The 17,002-nt window shown below is 33.4% G+C and overlaps 3 protein-coding genes across 3 annotated transcripts; all 3 read left to right on the forward strand.

Annotated features, from left to right (window-relative positions):
- Nucleotides 1-977: 977 nt before the first annotated feature.
- Nucleotides 978-5,508, forward strand: pus1 (pseudouridine synthase 1). Its single transcript, XM_084137990.1, has 6 exons — nt 978-1,217; nt 1,349-1,516; nt 1,994-2,131; nt 3,111-3,213; nt 4,379-5,064; nt 5,347-5,508. Exons 1-6 carry the CDS (start codon nt 1,152-1,154, stop codon nt 5,377-5,379), a joined length of 1,194 nt encoding a protein of 397 aa, XP_083994116.1. The 5' UTR covers nt 978-1,151; the 3' UTR covers nt 5,380-5,508.
- Nucleotides 5,509-6,088: 580 nt separating this feature from the next.
- noc4l (nucleolar complex associated 4 homolog) lies at nt 6,089-11,343 on the forward strand. The gene is made up of 15 exons (XM_084138000.1): nt 6,089-6,266; nt 6,364-6,484; nt 6,639-6,745; nt 7,177-7,284; nt 7,375-7,524; nt 7,644-7,746; nt 8,662-8,696; nt 8,796-8,846; nt 8,943-9,054; nt 9,387-9,447; nt 9,543-9,653; nt 9,769-9,932; nt 10,624-10,706; nt 10,855-10,968; nt 11,098-11,343. The coding sequence occupies exons 1-15, from the start codon at nt 6,126-6,128 to the stop codon at nt 11,212-11,214; spliced, it is 1,578 nt and encodes a 525-aa protein (XP_083994126.1). The 5' UTR covers nt 6,089-6,125; the 3' UTR covers nt 11,215-11,343.
- A 1,425-nt stretch (nt 11,344-12,768) lies between these two features.
- phpt1 (phosphohistidine phosphatase 1) lies at nt 12,769-14,821 on the forward strand. Its single transcript, XM_084136721.1, has 3 exons — nt 12,769-12,987; nt 13,663-13,790; nt 13,886-14,821. The coding sequence occupies exons 1-3, from the start codon at nt 12,843-12,845 to the stop codon at nt 13,976-13,978; spliced, it is 366 nt and encodes a 121-aa protein (XP_083992847.1). The 5' UTR covers nt 12,769-12,842; the 3' UTR covers nt 13,979-14,821.
- Nucleotides 14,822-17,002: the final 2,181 nt, after the last annotated feature.

A 17,002-nucleotide genomic window follows, 5' to 3' on the forward strand; every position in this document is an offset into this window, starting at 1 on the left:
AATGTTGAATGTTTTCTGTGATTCTGTATAATATACAATTATATATTAATTTATATATTTTTTATTTTTAAAGTATCTATTAAATTGCATACATTTTAATTAAACTATTACATAAATATTAAATATAAATTAGATTTTAAATGTATTATTTATTTATTAAATTAAATGTTATATATTTCAAAGTTTGTTTTAAGAAATTTACAATTATATTTTAATTTATATTTATTTTTAAAGTGTGTATTAAATTGCATACATTTTAATTAAACTATTACATAAATATTAAATATATTAGATTTTATTTATTAAATTAAACTATACATTTAAAAGTTTATGTATTTAAGATTTTCAGTTATATTTTAATTTATATGTATCTTTCATTTATGTATTAAATTGCACACATTTTGATTAAACTATTACATAAATATTAAGTATAAATTAATTTTTAATTTATTATTTTATTTATTAAATGTTATTTTATACATTTAAAACTATGTATTTAAGAATTTTACAGTTATATTTTAATTTATGTATTAAGTTACACACATTTTAATTAAACTGTTACCCAAATATTAAATATAATTTAGATTGTAAATGTATGATTTTATTTATTAAATTAAGTTTTATACATTTAAAAGTTTATGTATTTAACAATTTTACACTTATATTTTATTTTTAATTTATGTACTTAAATATTACTTAAATACAAATAAGATTTTACATGTATTATAAGATAAGATTATACATGTATTGATTAATTTAGTTATTTAATTAAATTGCATACATTTTAATCAAACTATAAATATTAACTATAAATGTGTTCAGTGTAACTGAATATGTGAAATTAATACATATATGATTACCTATAAACACGCTTGAGGGAAATTGTAAAACATGGCTCCCCTCTTGGCACCTTTTTTTGAAAACATGGCAACCCAATTTAGTTCACGCGATATTCGGCGAGATGTGAAAGTTCAGCCACTCCACGTGGGTGTATTCATCATGGTACAGGGGAAGTACATAAGTTGTTTCAGTGAAGATAGATGATACTGCTGTCAGAAGTAATTTGTCTAGATCAATAGCATTCATTGCAAATCATGCCGATTTTGTACAAAAGATAATTGTGAGATCCTCACTGGAGAGTTTGTTATGACATGCTGAGGTCCTGTCGGATCATTCATATTTTATCACGTCATTTATCCCATTTCTCAAAATCAAAGGTACGTTTCTTAATGCGTTCTGCTGTAGAATAATTGATGAATGTTCTTTTAGTGTTCACCGTAAACTGAAATGCTCTTCGGGGTGGCCAGGTCCAATATTAAAATCCCGTGTATTTTGCATGTCCTGCAAGATGACTGAGGATTCAGTCAAAGCTTTGAAAAGACCAGCAGATGATACTCTCGTTGAGACTGAACATGAGGACAAGAAGCTTAAAACAGACCAAGATGAGAAGAAATACCCCAAGAAAAAAGTGGCCCTGCTGATGGCATATTCAGGCAAAGGCTATTATGGGATGCAGGTGAGTTATGATATTACAGCACAGTGATTTATATATCGCTGTCAGTGTGGGGTGTTACTATAAAAAAAAGTCATTTATTACTAGCTACTAATTATATCTTCAACAGAGTGATTAAATCACTGTACTAAATACTCTCTCTAAATCCCATATCAACCTCGACTAGTTAAACAATATAAGGATGGATGAAACTGCTTTTTTAATTCATTCAAATAAATAATATAAAACCGCATAGTTGCTCTTGAACTTACCCAAGTATTTAAATGGAGAACTTGCATTAAAAATACACATTTTTACATACGTTAGTCGTAAAATGTTGATGTTAAATCCACCACTGTTTTAGAATTGTTCTATAAGTCTATATAGTATTTTATGCAATTAAATCACAAGTAACTAATGTAATTAATTACTTGGTTATGAGTTACACCCAACACTGATTGCTGTGTTGCCAGAGTATTCATATTTATCCTGTTCATCCAGAGAAATGCAAAGAACTCTCAGTTCCGAACCATCGAGGATGAGCTGGTCACTGCTCTTGTCAGAGCAGGATGTATTCCAGAGGGCCATGGAGATGACATGAAGAAGATGTCTTTCCAGCGGTGTGCGCGAACGGATAAGGTGGACACTTTAACCTGATTCATTTTATTAGTAGTATTATAGTCAGGGTTATTACGGTTATTGCTAAAAACCATAAAAAACTTTTCCGTTACTTGAAATCAAATAAATGTTAAAGGGATACTCCACTTTTTTTAGAAATAGTCTCATTTTACAACTCCCCCAGAGTTAAACAGTTGACTTTTACCGTTTTCGAATCCATTCAACCGATCTCTGGGTCTGGCGGTACCACTTTAAGCATAGCTTAGCATAGATCATTGAATCGGGACCATTAGCATCTCTCTCAAAAAAATGACCAAAGAGTTTCGATATTTTTTTCCGACGGAAAATGTAAAGTTGCGATTTTCTAGGCTGATATGGCTAGGAACTATACTCTCATTCCTGTGTAATAATCAAGAAACTTTGCTGCCGTACCATGAGTCCAGCAGGCGTAATGAATTGATTATTACGCAGGAATGAGAGTATAGTTCCTTGCCATATCAGCCTAGAAAATCGCAACTTTTAATTTTCCGTCGGTCTTAGTACACGATGTAACTACAGAAGAGTCAAGTTTTAAATAGGAAAAATATTTTTCTCTTTTCTCCTCTTTGGTCATTTTTTTGAGAGAGATGCTAATGGTCCTGTCCGATTCAATGATCTATGCTAAGCTATGCTAAAAGTGGTACCGCCAGACCCGGAGATCGGCTGAATGGATTCGAAAACGGTAAAACTCAACTGTTTAACTCTGGGGGAGTTGTAAAATGAGCCTATTTCCAAAAAAAGTGGAGTATCCCTTTAACTGACATTAAAAATTAACAAAAACTATAAAACTGATTTGATGCCTTTTGAAGATTATTTTTACATAATCAACAAAACTAAAAATGCACTACAATTAACATAATAATTAAAATGATGTAAAATACTATATATAATAAATAAATCTTTTATATATCTTCTTATTATTTTAAGCCTAATTGCTGATTTCTTCTCATTGCATTGACAGGGTGTTTCTGCCGCGGGTCAGGTCGTGTCTCTGAAGGTGTGGATGATTGAGAACATCCTGGATAAAATCAACGCTCATCTGCCATCTCACATAAGAATTTTAGGTCTAACCTAAAGGTTTCTTTACATACAGTATTTCCTAGAAATCTATATTATTTTAGTATCATTTATATACTACTATTATTGCATTTATATTAATAATATTGTGCTCTTTGATTTTTATATTTTGTTTTCATTTGAATTTTGCTTTAGTCAATGTGCTTTTGTCATTTTATTAGTTTATATATATTTCTATTTAGGTTTAATATGTTTTTATCTTAGTTTTAGTAATTTTAGTACTTCTAATTTTCAATAATATTCTAATATTTATATTTGATTTGATTTCAGCTTTATTTTGAATAAACGAAAACCATTTTTAATAGCTGTAGTTTTAGTTAAAGGGATACTCCACTTTTTTTGGAAATAGGCTCATTTTACAACTCCCCCAGAGTTAAACAGTTGAGTTTTACCGTTTTCGAATCCATTCAGCCGAACTCCGGGTCTGGCGGTACCACTTTTAGCATAGCTTAGCATAGATCATTGAATCGGACAGGACCATTAGCATCTCTCTCAAAAAAATGACTAAAGAGTTTAGATATTTTTCGTATTTAAAACTTGACTCTTCTGTAGTTGCATCGTGTACTAAGACCGACGGAAAATGAAAAGTTGCGATTTTCTAGGCTGATATGGCTAGGAACTATACTCTCATTCCTGCATAATAATGAAGAAACTTTGCTGCCGTACCATGAGTCCAGCAGGCGTAATGATATGACGCAGCACCTGAAAATAGGTCTAATAGGTTAGATAAACTTAGTCCCGGTCACGTTGGAAGTTACTGAGCTGGGGACTATTTTCAGGCGCTGCGTCATATCATTACGCCTGCTGGACTCATGGTACGGCAGCAAAGTTTCTTCATTATTATGCAGGAATGAGAGTTGTACACGATGTAACTACAGAAGAGTCAAGTTTTAAATAGGAAAAATATCGAAACTCTTTGGTGAGATGCTAATGGTCTTGTCCGATTCAATGATCTATGCTAATCTATGCTAAAAGTCGTACCGCCAGACCCGGAGATCGGCTGAATGGATTCGAAAACGGTAAAACTCAACTGTTTAACTCTGGGGGAGTTGTAAAATGAGCCTATTTAAAAAAAAAAGTGGAGTATCCCTTCAACAATATCAATACTGACAGAAATCTGTGCATCACATTTACATCTTCTCAAATTTGCAGGATACAAGAGAGTCACGGGCGGCTTCAATTCCAAAAACAACTGCGATGCCAGAACGTATTCCTACATGCTCCCTACTGTGTCTTTCTCCCCGAAGGACTATAACCAGGAGGACATGTCATTCCGTGTGAGTTCAGAGACCCTTCAGAAGGTCAACCATTTGTGTGGCCTGTACAAAGGCACCCACAACTTCCACAGTTTCACTTCGCAAAAAGGTCCTCGGGACCCCAGCGCCAAGCGCTACATCACCCACATGTCCTGCGGAGAGCCCTTTGTGAGACAGGGAGCTGAGTTTGCTGTCATCACAGTAAGAGGCCAGAGCTTCATGATGCACCAGATCCGGAAGATGATCGGCCTTGTGATCGCTGTAGTTAAAGGATATGTGGATGAAGGGGTGATCGAGAGGAGCTGGGGAGAGGAGAAAGTTGACATTCCCAAGGCTCCTGGGCTGGGGTTAGTGCTGGAGAGAGTGCACTTTGACCGCTACAACAAACGCTTTGGAGGAGATGGCATCCATGAGACACTGGAGTGGACTGAGGAAGAAGAAGCCGTCGCTGCTTTTAAGGACAAGCACATTTATCCGAGCATCGTGGAGACTGAGCTCCTGGAGAAGTCCATGGTGAACTGGATGGCTACGCTACATATCCACGATTTTGAAGCCACGGCCACAGGAAGCCAAGAGAACAAAGTGGGTATTGTTGAGCTGGTGTGTAATTGTTGTAACATACAATCTCCTTTTTTCACCTAATGAATATTCATATGTGTCTTATTGTTTGACTTTCTGAAGTCAGGGTAAAGTATTTCCAATTTTGGATAATTATCCAATATTTGAAATACTTTTAACCTGATTCTGTTTTCCTCATAGTTGGGGCAGCTGGTGAGGAAGTGTTGCTCTGTCTCTACTTTTCTCTCTGAGATCATTGAAAATTATTATGGATTATAAACACTTTGTTTTTGTTTTGTTTTTCAGGATGATGACGAAGATGGAAACGCATCTGACTGAATCACTGAGATGAAGACATTCTTTTTGTTAAATCTTTTATTTTGGTTTTTACTTGTGTGCTAACATTCAGTTCCAAAGTTTGTGCTGTAATGATAATTCTGAAATAAAACATTTTTTTTAAGGCTTGAAGTTTTCGTATGTTGAACGTTGTTAAACAGTTTTAATGTGTATTTGCAATAAAAAAAATTACAGTTCAGTTATTATTAGACCTTCTGTATTATTAGTAGATTGTAAAGGTTTGTGAATTAGAAACATGTGATGCCTGACCACGTGTTTTCCTCTAGGGGGCGAATGGTGTCAGCCGAATCCTCCATCGAATCACATTCAAATATCAAGACTTTTTTTCCTTTGCTGAAGAATTTTGTTAACTAGAACGTGCCATCTTTTAAATTTAATACATTCAAGAATTAGCCCTTGACAGACAACTGAATAACAGACAATTAAATAAAATTCCTTACTGTACGCATCACAAACCATTATGATTGGTCCAGCCTGGTGGGCGCAATGAAAAGTATTTGGTGTCACGTGACAAATATGACTTGCATACTGCTTTCGACAACACCTTAATAGGCATTTAAACTGAGTGAGTGAAAAGTTAAAATGAATTTATAATTATTTGGAATTGAACGTTCGTAAATAATCGCTGTTGTACCAGTTTATTCCTTTTTCATGGTAACACCAGCTGACCACTAGGGGCGACCTCACCCTTTGACAGGAACACGACAACACTTACTAGAGCAACAATCATGGCGCCGTCCAGGGACAGCAACGTGAAAGAAGAAAGCAGCCAGATTTCATATAAGAAAGATATAAATACTAAAACAGATCGTATAATTCAAAACAGGAAACATGCTAACGACATATTCGACGTCATTGAATATTTACAGGTATGTTATTCTTATTTCATAATGGACATAATGTTATGTTCAGTTCTATAAATTAATTGTGTTAATCAATAAACATCCTTTTTTTTCCTACTTGCAGTCCGAAAAGGAAAAGGAAATCATTTTCGCCACTAATGCTTGCAGTAAGATTTTCTGTGAGTTGTTAGACAGAGGAGATCTCTATGTTGGTGAGCTGCCGAAAGAAGAGGACCTCATGCATGGTAAACTACTATTCGTGATTTACCTCACAGGGGCAAAGTGAACGGACATCTGACTATCCAGTGTATTTCTATGTAGTTTACCAAGAAGAAATCTTGTGTGTGTGTGTGTGTGTGTGTGTGTGTGTGGTGTGTACTTGGTTGGGCCTCTTTCCAGGTGATCTCAGTGCTGAAGAGAAGTACCATATATTTATGAGACACCGTTACAACAGTTGTGTGGAACTTCTTCTGGAAAATATAGGCCATGAAGTTTTCCAAGTGAAGGTGAGTGAGTTAATTCAAGTTGCATGATGATTTAGTTTTTATAAACTTGGTCTTTTAATCAAGTTTTCATGTAGCACATACAGTAAATTGGATTAGAAACAAATGTGTAATACAAATGTCTATGAGATATGCAATAACTAACACACTAGTGTTATTTTAGTATTATTTTAAATTAGCTTCGATTTTTTTTAAGTTTAGTTTGTTTTAGTGTTATTTTCTTTTGTTGTTATTATTATTGTTTCTATATAGCTTTAATTATTTTTGTTTTAGTTATTTTAGTACTTTAACCTTTCTGTATTCTGTTCAAGTTTGTCATTTTTATATTATATAAGCTAAATTTAATTTACCGTAAACAATTTTTAATGGTTTTAGTTAACTATTGCAACACTGTAACAGTGTGATATTGATTTCCATTATTTTCATATTTTCAGGAGACGTCCCTCTGCGCCCTGATGAAGTTTGTTGCAGCGGAAGGCAAACACCCTCTCCAGAATTTGGACTGGTGTGAACACTACAACTTTCCCAGGGAGCTCATACTGGTCAGTTTAATTTCTAACAACAGCTGATATTGATGTGTGTTGCTCACTGACTCCATATGGGCATAAAGTGTCTCGCTCTCATGTTCACAGGCCCTGGTGAAGCATCTTCTCTCGGAGAAAGAGGACATGTCGCTGCTCATCTCCAGGTTTCAAGAGTTTATGGAGAAGGATGATGTGCGCTACTACGTCATGAGTTCAGTACGAGACAACATAACCAGAGTTATGGGCAGAAACAAAAGGGTGAGTGTGGTTTAGTTTACATAGCCAGTTTTATTTATTAATTTTTTTCTATAATGTTTGCGTATTTATTTGTTCATCAGTTAAACAGGCTTATTTTATAATTTTATCTGTTTTTTTAGGATGTGATGCCTGTATATCAGAATAATGTGTTCACACTCCTCTCAACCATCAACATACCCAGCCAAGCATCAGAAATGACAAATTTCCTTGTCAAACAAGAGAGTAAGTTGGTTTTGTTTACCCTGGTGAAAAGGTTGGAACAATTAAGATTTTTTAAGTTTTTGTAAGAAGTCTCTTATTCTCACTGAGGCTGCATTTATTTGATGAGAAATGCAGTTAACACAGGAATATTGTGAAATATTATTACAATTTAAAATAACTTAATTTTAAAATAAGATTTATTCCTGTGATGTCATTATGTAACATGATCCTTCAGAAATCATTCTAATATGCTGATTTGTTGATCAAGAAACATTTCCTTTTATTGTCATTTGTGAAAACAGTTGTACTGATTCATGTTTTTGTGGAATAGACTACCATTTATAAGTTTGGGGTACAATCTTTTTAAATAATAATAATAAATACTTTTATTCAGCAAGGACACATTCATTGATTCAAGTGACAGTCAAGATATTTATAATGTTACAAAAGATTCTATATCAAATAAATGCTGTTTATTTGAGCTTTCTGTTCATCAAAGAATCCTGAAAAAAATGTATCACAGTTTCCACAAAAATAGTAAGCAGAGAACTGTTTTCAACATTGATAATAAGAACCATTATTAATAATTGATCGCCAATAATATCTGATAATAATTGAGCAGTAAATCAGCATATTAGAATGATTTCTGATGGATCATGTAATGATGCTGAAAATTCAGCTTTGTCTTCACAGGAATAAATTACACATTAAAATATATTAAAATAGAAAACAGTTATTTTAAAATGTAGTAATATTTCACAATATTACTGTTTTGCTGTATTTTTTTATTAAATAAATTTAGCCTTGGTGAGCATAAGAGACTTCTTTTAAAAATATTATAAATATAAATTGTTCCAATCTTTTGACCACCAATGTACACTGTATTGTACCTACAAAATACCTATTATAAATACCATTTTTCTATGATTTTATAAGAAAAACACGAGGATTGGAAAGCAGCCAGATTAAAGGTAAACAAACTCATATTATCTAATTAAAAATTTCTGCATGTATATTTATTCTGTCCAAAGTTCATTCTGGCATTATAAATATCTTAATTATTCCTATAGGAGCATAAACGAGCTTTTGAGCAAATGTGGTTGGTGTTTCTCAAGTACAAGGTAAAAAAAACTCTATTTCTATAGATTCTCATTACATACTCCATGTGTATAAAGACCTTTCCTGAGGTATTTTGACTGTGTTGTGGGTTCCCATAGTTACCTAGCAGCATGTACAAGAAGATCCTGGTCATCCTTCATGAATCTATACTGCCACAGATGGGTGATCCCACAATGATGATTGACTTCCTGAGCGCCGCCTATGAGATTGGTGAGTTCAGGGTTCACCAGGGGATCAATGCTTTACTTCACTTTATTTGTGCTGTGATGGCATTTACATCCATTTTCATTCATAAAAACATGTGTTTGATTTCTTCTTGATGGTCAGTATGTTTTTATTCCTTCCTTTAGTGTTAATTGTTTTGTCTGTTTTTGTTCGCATTGCTTGTATAGTGTAACAGGCCCAATAACTCATAGCTGAAAAGTTAATAATGATTTGACTATTTTGAATATATTTGCATATTCTTAATTGATTGTAATTAATTGCTTTTTATCACATGTATCTGTTTTTGTAATACACTAATCTGTCTGTGTTTGACTCAGGTGGAGCGATCAGTTTGTTGGCTCTGAATGGCTTGTTTGTCCTCATCCATGAACATAATTTGTAAGTATTAAACCATTTCAAAAGCCAGTTCTCTGATCTATATCCACACCTTCATATTTTTAAAAAAAAAAGCCATATCTGTTTTTGTTGTGTAGGGATTACCCAGATTTTTATAAAAAGCTGTACAATCTGCTGGATCCCTCTATCTTTCATGTCAAGTACAGAGCACGTTTTTTCCACCTGGCAAACATTTTCCTGTCTTCAACGTAAGTTTAATCCTAATACTTTTATTTTGACTAAAGATTGATATAAGCAGTTTATCAGTGTCATGTTTTGATCTTGAATACAGTTGTAACCCGTATGTTCTGACCCCTCTGACAGACATCTGCCAGTCTACCTGGTGGCAGCGTTTGTGAAGCGTCTCGCTCGTCTGTCTCTCACAGCGCCACCTACAGCTCTCCTCATACTTCTGCCATTCATCTGTAATCTCATTCGCCGGCACCCATCATGCAAAGTTCTCATCCACAAACCCAGTGCTGCAGAAGGTATCTCACTGATAGAATCTTCCAATTATGTATTTTTATTCAAAATATTTATTTATTTAACATTAGTTACTATTTGGCTATAAATAAACATACATTTTTTTTCATACTTATTTATATATTTATATATATATATATATATATATATATATATATATATATATATATATATACACACACACACACACACACACACACACACACACACACACACACACACACACACACACACACACACACACATATAGATTTGTATGTTGTTTACATATTCAATTGAATTTTTGTTTATTTAAATTATAAAAGTATATTTTGTATGTTGTACTATATATATATATATGCTTGTGTACATTATTTTGTAAATTTGTGTATTTATTTTGTTTTTGTTTTATTACATTTTTTTTAATTGTATAAATATTTATTTAAAAAAAGTTTATTAAAAATAAATAAATATGAATTGTATTTATTGATTTTTATTATTTATTCATATTAGTATTATACCAGCGGTATAATATATATATATATATATTACATTTTGTTTAAATTATATAAATGTATTTTATTTATAATTATTTATTTTTATTTATATATTTAACCAATCCTCTTCATTTTAACCAAAATTTAAAAGGTGGTATACAGGAACAATTGTCATTTTTCTGTATAATAAATAATTGTTCTTGTCAATGCTTTTAATCAGAGCCTTGCGATGACCCATATGTGATGGAAGAGAAAGATCCGACTCAGTGTCATGCTCTGGAGAGCAGCCTGTGGGAGATCAAGGTAAGACCACAAGACGACTATTCATATTGCTACTTGTTTGGAGCTGTCCTTTTTGAGTGACATTGACAGGCTCACCATCCACAAACTCAATTAACCTTTGAATATCTTAAAAAGTAATCCATTAAAAAAGGCGAATCTTTTTTTTTAGACATTACAGAAGCATTACCATCCAGATGTGGCCAAGGCCGCCATGATGATCAATGAGCCTCTTTCTGAACCAGAGGATGACATCAGTGTGCTGCTAGAGCTCTCTACTTTTGAGGTAATTAGCAACATTTTATCCATAAACTACTAGAACATGATTTGTGAATATTGATAGTGATGTTTGCCCTGTGTTGTAAGTTTATAATTGCTCAACTAATCATTATGCCCTCCACATTTTGAATGGCAGCTAATGGAGCGAGAACTCAAGGCTGAAAGGAAGACGATACCGCTGGAGTTTGACTCGGCCACAGAGCTCCTGAAGAGCTCCAGAGAGGTGCTTGGAGTGCACTTTTCTCTAGAGTAGCCACACTTATTTGCAGATTATCTGTCCTTCTATGTGCTTTTCAAAATCTATTCTATGTATAAAAATGTTTGTGCATCAACTATGGTAGTGCTTTCCCCAGACTGAAGAAATAAACATTTGTACAAATAAGCACGTGTTGAATGTTTGTGGGCTTTAGTGAGTATTGCACAACAGTAAAACAGCAGTACACTTAAAGAGTGCTTGGTTATTTATGTAAGTTTCACAATTTTTAGATTAAACCATTAACCCTTGCAGATTTCTTTCATTGTAACCATACTTATCACAACCAAAATAGCATAGTACAATTTGTTACTACTTAAAAAAACAAAGTCTAAGAAGCCCCTTAGTTTCATAGTAAAATCATATCAAGATAATACTGTGGAACTTCAGTATATATGGTAAATAATTTGAAATCTTTGTCATTTTATTTGATGGGCTAGTTTTTCATTTCATGTATACAGTTTTTTTAACGCAGTGGTGGCTAATACTATGTTACCACAGTTTTAATGTAGGAAAGGTAACTGTAATGTTAATTTCTATGGTGATTTTTCTTTTTCTTTTTAGTTCACCACTATAGTTTTCTTTCTTTTCTTTATCTCTACATAAAAACCAGGCATTATTTTTGTTATTAAGAACATCCAAAATAAATACAAACAGCATACAATGAAAGACAACAATAAATAATAAATGTATATAAAAAATAAAATACTAACAAATAATGAATACCAAAATGAATACATTTTAACAAATTAAATTAAACTTAAGGGGTTTAATCAATGTAGAGTAGAAGTAATTTATAGTTTTATAGAAACTCCTTTTCCTAAGTTGCTTTAAGGATTGAAATAATTTTGAAATGCTGCAAAAGTCGGAGTAAATCTACATATGTGTAAATAAAACTGAACTATAATCAAAATATTGCACAGAAATTCTACTTCGTTTTTTGCATAAAAACACCAAAGGTAACTTCAAAGGCAGGGAAGCCTTCTGTGTTCATTTTTGTATTTTTTCTCCAACCCGGTAGGTGTCGCTAATATGAATACGTTCATTCAAGTTCGCCAAAAACACAGCAGTGGTAAATGTAAATGAAGCCATAGATATCATATATAAAGGCTAGATGTCTCGTGCTCGCTGCTGGCCAATGGAGGTCGACGTCCGCACGTGGCGGCCATCTTGCCACAGTGTGCTCGCTCACTCGTTTAATGGTGCATGTACTTGTAAATAACCATAACTTGCTCAATTTGCTACCGATTTTCAAACGGTTTGGTTTGTTATAAACGTCAGAGATGTAGTTATGACACTGCATACATACAGTGCATACATATGAATAATTATAACATACATGTTCAAGCATTCGGAATTATAGCCACGTTAATAACGTTTGTAAGAAACCAAACCGTTTGTAAATCCGTCAAGATTTCAGCGAGATAAGAGGATTTGTGTGCCTGCTGATCATTCACCTTAATGCACAGCTTCACTGTGACAAGATGGCCGAACGGTGATGCCGGAAGTGACTGCGCCATAAGACATCTAGCGTTTATATATGATATCTATGAATGAAGCGCTTTTCTGTTGCTGTAGTTCTAACCTTAGCTGTCGTGTTAGGGTTTTTCAGTGCCGCTTTTGCAATAATGTCCGCCGAACGTCTCGCTAAAATCCCAGAGGCTGATTTAGATCCCAATGGCGTCTTCAAATACGTTCTCATACGGGTTCACAGCAAAGATGATGATTCATATGTTGATATTGTGAGAGGATACGCATGGGCCGAGTATCATGGTAGGGATACATTCATATGTTTGAATGAATGACAGGAGAGACAGGTGGAAGAGTGTGCACATTTATTAACAACACTTGCAATAGGTTTTGGATATGTCAGAAAATACATTTTAAAATAGTATTAAGGCTGAATAACAGCTGACAATGACAATTATTTTGGCTTTATGTTTAGAGGGAATATCGAATCGTTTAGTCTTAGTGAGCTTTATGCCTCTTTTTTAAAGAAATTTAAGATTACATTTTAAGTAAATTAATATGTGCTATTGACTTACATTGCTGCTGTTTTAGAATAGAATAGTGATGTTTCTTAAACGAACCAAATCAGTGTTTTGAACGTATTGTCTAAGCTTACGAATCGATCTAGTTCACTTACCTTTTCTGTCTTACATGTATTTAACTATTTTTCCTCTGTATATAGGTTTACAACTTCTCTGGCTGTCATTTTACTTAAGTTCTTACACAACAACAACAAAAAATGTTATATATATATATATATATATATTATATTAGCAAATACAATGAAGCACTTGAGTTACTATAAATACAAAATAGTTAATTACCGTATCATTTTAGACATGTTACAGCTTTTAGGAACTTTCACTGCACATTTGATAGGAGGACAAAAGTTTATTTGTGTCTTGCTACAAAACCTTCATAAGGTTGTATCTCCTTAAGCTGATATCTATGACCGTGTGGCTGGAGAATTGGAGAAAAGTGGAGGATTGGATTGTGAGTGTCTCGGAGGTGGAAGAATCAAACACGACAAAGACGCAAAGAAGATCCACGTCTACGGTTATTCCATGGTATGCATGATCTTCCTGTGTTTAATGTTATACGCCTTAAAGGAAATGATCCAATAATCAGTTCTTCCTCTTTTTTTTCTCTTTTTTTATTCCAGGGATTTGGGAAAGCAAACCATTCTGTTTCCACAGAGAAGATAAAAACCCATTACCCAGACTATGAGGTGACCTGGGCAGATGAAGGGTATTGAGTGGGTCGCATGGGATCTATGACAGCTCAGTAGGAGGACTCAATATTCTAGGACTGCTGATGTGCCAAGGCTGAGAAAGAACAGATCTCTCTAGAATGTTTCTGATTTGGATGGGTGTGTCGATAAAACGCTTACTCCATTATTTTTGATTGGTTTTTAACTTCATGTGTAGATTAACACATGGCAACAAAGAGAGAAGAATGCACTTATGTTTATGGTCATCGGTCTACATAATGGCAAATATAGGAAATTATGAAATAAAGCACAGAACAGGTTAGAGGGAAAGGTTAAGTACTTCATCCAAACCATAAAAAGTTATAGAGTGCGACAGTGACATCCTGAAATGATAATAAAGTGCTCTTAGAAATTCCCAATACTGCTTTTTTTTGTCATGTATTTAAGTTGGAAAAATGTTGGGATACAACCAATGGGAAACTACTGTGCTTAACTACAACATATGAAATGAATCTTAATGATTTCTAAAGCGACATGGACCCTCAAACCTGATCCAGAGGTTGTAAACCTTGCCTGATAAACTTGATGATCCACTTCACATCCGTTTTGTCAGCAATTTTATTAGAAGATGCCATTAGGATATGCAATGACTTTCTTGACTAGGAATATTATGACATAATGACATCCTGAGAATGTTTAACATTCTGAATTTACAACATAAAAAAAAAAAACAGTCTTAAGTCAGCACTTTCTTTTTTTATTTAATTTCAGGCCTGATGATTATGAATCAAAATCTTCTTGTATCAGTTCCATTTAAATTGTGCTGTGCAAATGAACAGAAGTGGATTGCACAACAACATTGAATAAATTCATTTATTTTTGCCTCTAGTACTGAATCTGCTGCCTCTTTTATTGCATTTATTTTGTTTCTTGTTTCTTTGCTTATCTGTCAAGGTTTACTTACAGGCCGGACCCTAGAAATGGTTTACAATTTGCTACTGTTAGTAAGACCAGAATGTGCAGTTCATTTTGGCTAAATAGTAACATTGTTAGTATCTGGTGTTGAGGCCAAAATAAACTGATCTGTCTGTGGTGTGCTGCATATTTCCAGAAGAGCTGAGCAGCTTTAAAGGAAGGATCTGGCACTCGTCTGAGGGTTAAAATGTAAAGTCCAGGTATTATCTCCGTGGAATCAGGAGGGAGGGACACAGGTGAAGTTCAGAACTTCATATGTGGCAGCAGCGCAGTGCTTTTGTTCACTGTATGCTGAAGAACAGCTCTTGTTCTGACTTCTAGTGTCAAAAGCAAAGATGGCTACATGTCACTGGATTCTCCTTGTGTGTCTCATGCTGAAAGTCTGTCAGAGGGGTGAGAGCTGGTGTTTTTGTTCCTTTCATTGTTGTAAATGTTTTTTGGTTAATTGCTTCGAGCATTGAATGCCATTTTGGTACATATGTGTACCATTGAACGTTAGTGTGTTTTTATTTCTTGTTTCAATTTATTTATATTTTTAGTGCTTTCGATTGTACATTTTGATGTCCGATTTTCTAATGGTATTATTATTATATTATATTTCTATAAATAAGCCCCATTACGTTAAATCAAATCAATATTAAACCTTTATTACTGTAAATAAATGTAATTAAGTCTGTTTTCTTCTAAACTCGTCATAGCTGCAGAAGCATGACTACACTGTAAAAAAAAATATTGTTGGTTTAACTTAAAAAAGTAAGTTACTTGGTTGCCTTAAAAATTTGAGTTAATTGAAATTAAACAATTGAGTTAATGCAATGAAGGAGATTGGTTTAATCAATAGAAACTCCAAATATGTTATCTGAACCACATTAATTATATAAGTTGATTTGACAAAAGATAAAAAGTTGTGATTACAAATAATGAAAATATTTTTTTACAGTGTAATAATATTTTTTTTGACAGCAAGCATCTATAGATGCTTGCTGTCAAAAATTATGATCAATAAGTTATGACAACTTATGTTTTTACACTACTTTAACTCATCAAAATAAGTTGAATAAGTTGTACAAGATTCAACTCATGTTTTAAGTTAATGTAATTTAAGTTGAAATTACTTAAACATCAAAGTTGATTGTACTTAAAATTTTACAGAATACAATGTCTGTCATCTTACCTCATTGCTTTTCTACATTGTATAAGAAACGTTGTCCTTGTATACAGGAATGCAGCCTCATATCTGACACTTGTGTATCAGAGACCTTTGACTGCGTACTGTGTGTGATTACTAAATAGACAGACCTTTGTGACGACTTGAAGATTTAGAAATTCGTGTGGTTTTTATTTCTTGACCCACATGAAGCTTAAACTCAGACTAATCAGCAAATCAGTATATTAAAATGATTTCTGAAGGATCATGTGACACTGAAGACTGGAGTGATGATGCTGAAAATTCAGCTTTGCCATCACAGGAATAAATTACATTTTCAAATAGAAAACTAATATAAAATTGTAATCATATTTCACAATATTACTGTTTTTATTATATTAAACATAAAAAAAATAAATAAAAAAAAACATAGGCTTCCCTAAAACCTGCCTCAAACTTTTGAACATCAGGCTTAATAGGCCCTATATGATTTCTGCACTTTAATAGCTTTTTTTTTTATCAGTGCAATAAACTTCCAGCAAAAACTCTTATATTTTCCTAAGATTTGCCTCTTTATATTCAATCATTTAAATCTAATTTTTAATTTATTTGAAACTATGAAGTAGAGTTGTTTCGTTGTGTAATTGCAAAACTAAATCATATATGATAATGTAATTGCTAAAAGCTTTCATAATGTCTCTAATCGTACAGTAATAGCACTGTGATGTCCATGTTTTGGATTCTGTAAACACAACTCCGAAAGGCCATTTATGTGTCTTCATCATTACTCATATTCGGCAGCTGTCGCGCTGGATCGAGAAGACTGCAGCGGCTCCTCAGAAGACAGATGTGATTTTGTTTGTGACTGTAAAGACTGTAGTGATGAGCAAGACTGTGGTAAGATACGGAGCTTCTGTATATTCAGACCTGGAATCCAGTCAATGTAT

This window comes from Abramis brama (genome assembly GCF_963993115.1).
Source record: "Abramis brama genome assembly, chromosome: 15".
NCBI lineage: Eukaryota > Metazoa > Chordata > Actinopteri > Cypriniformes > Leuciscidae > Abramis > Abramis brama.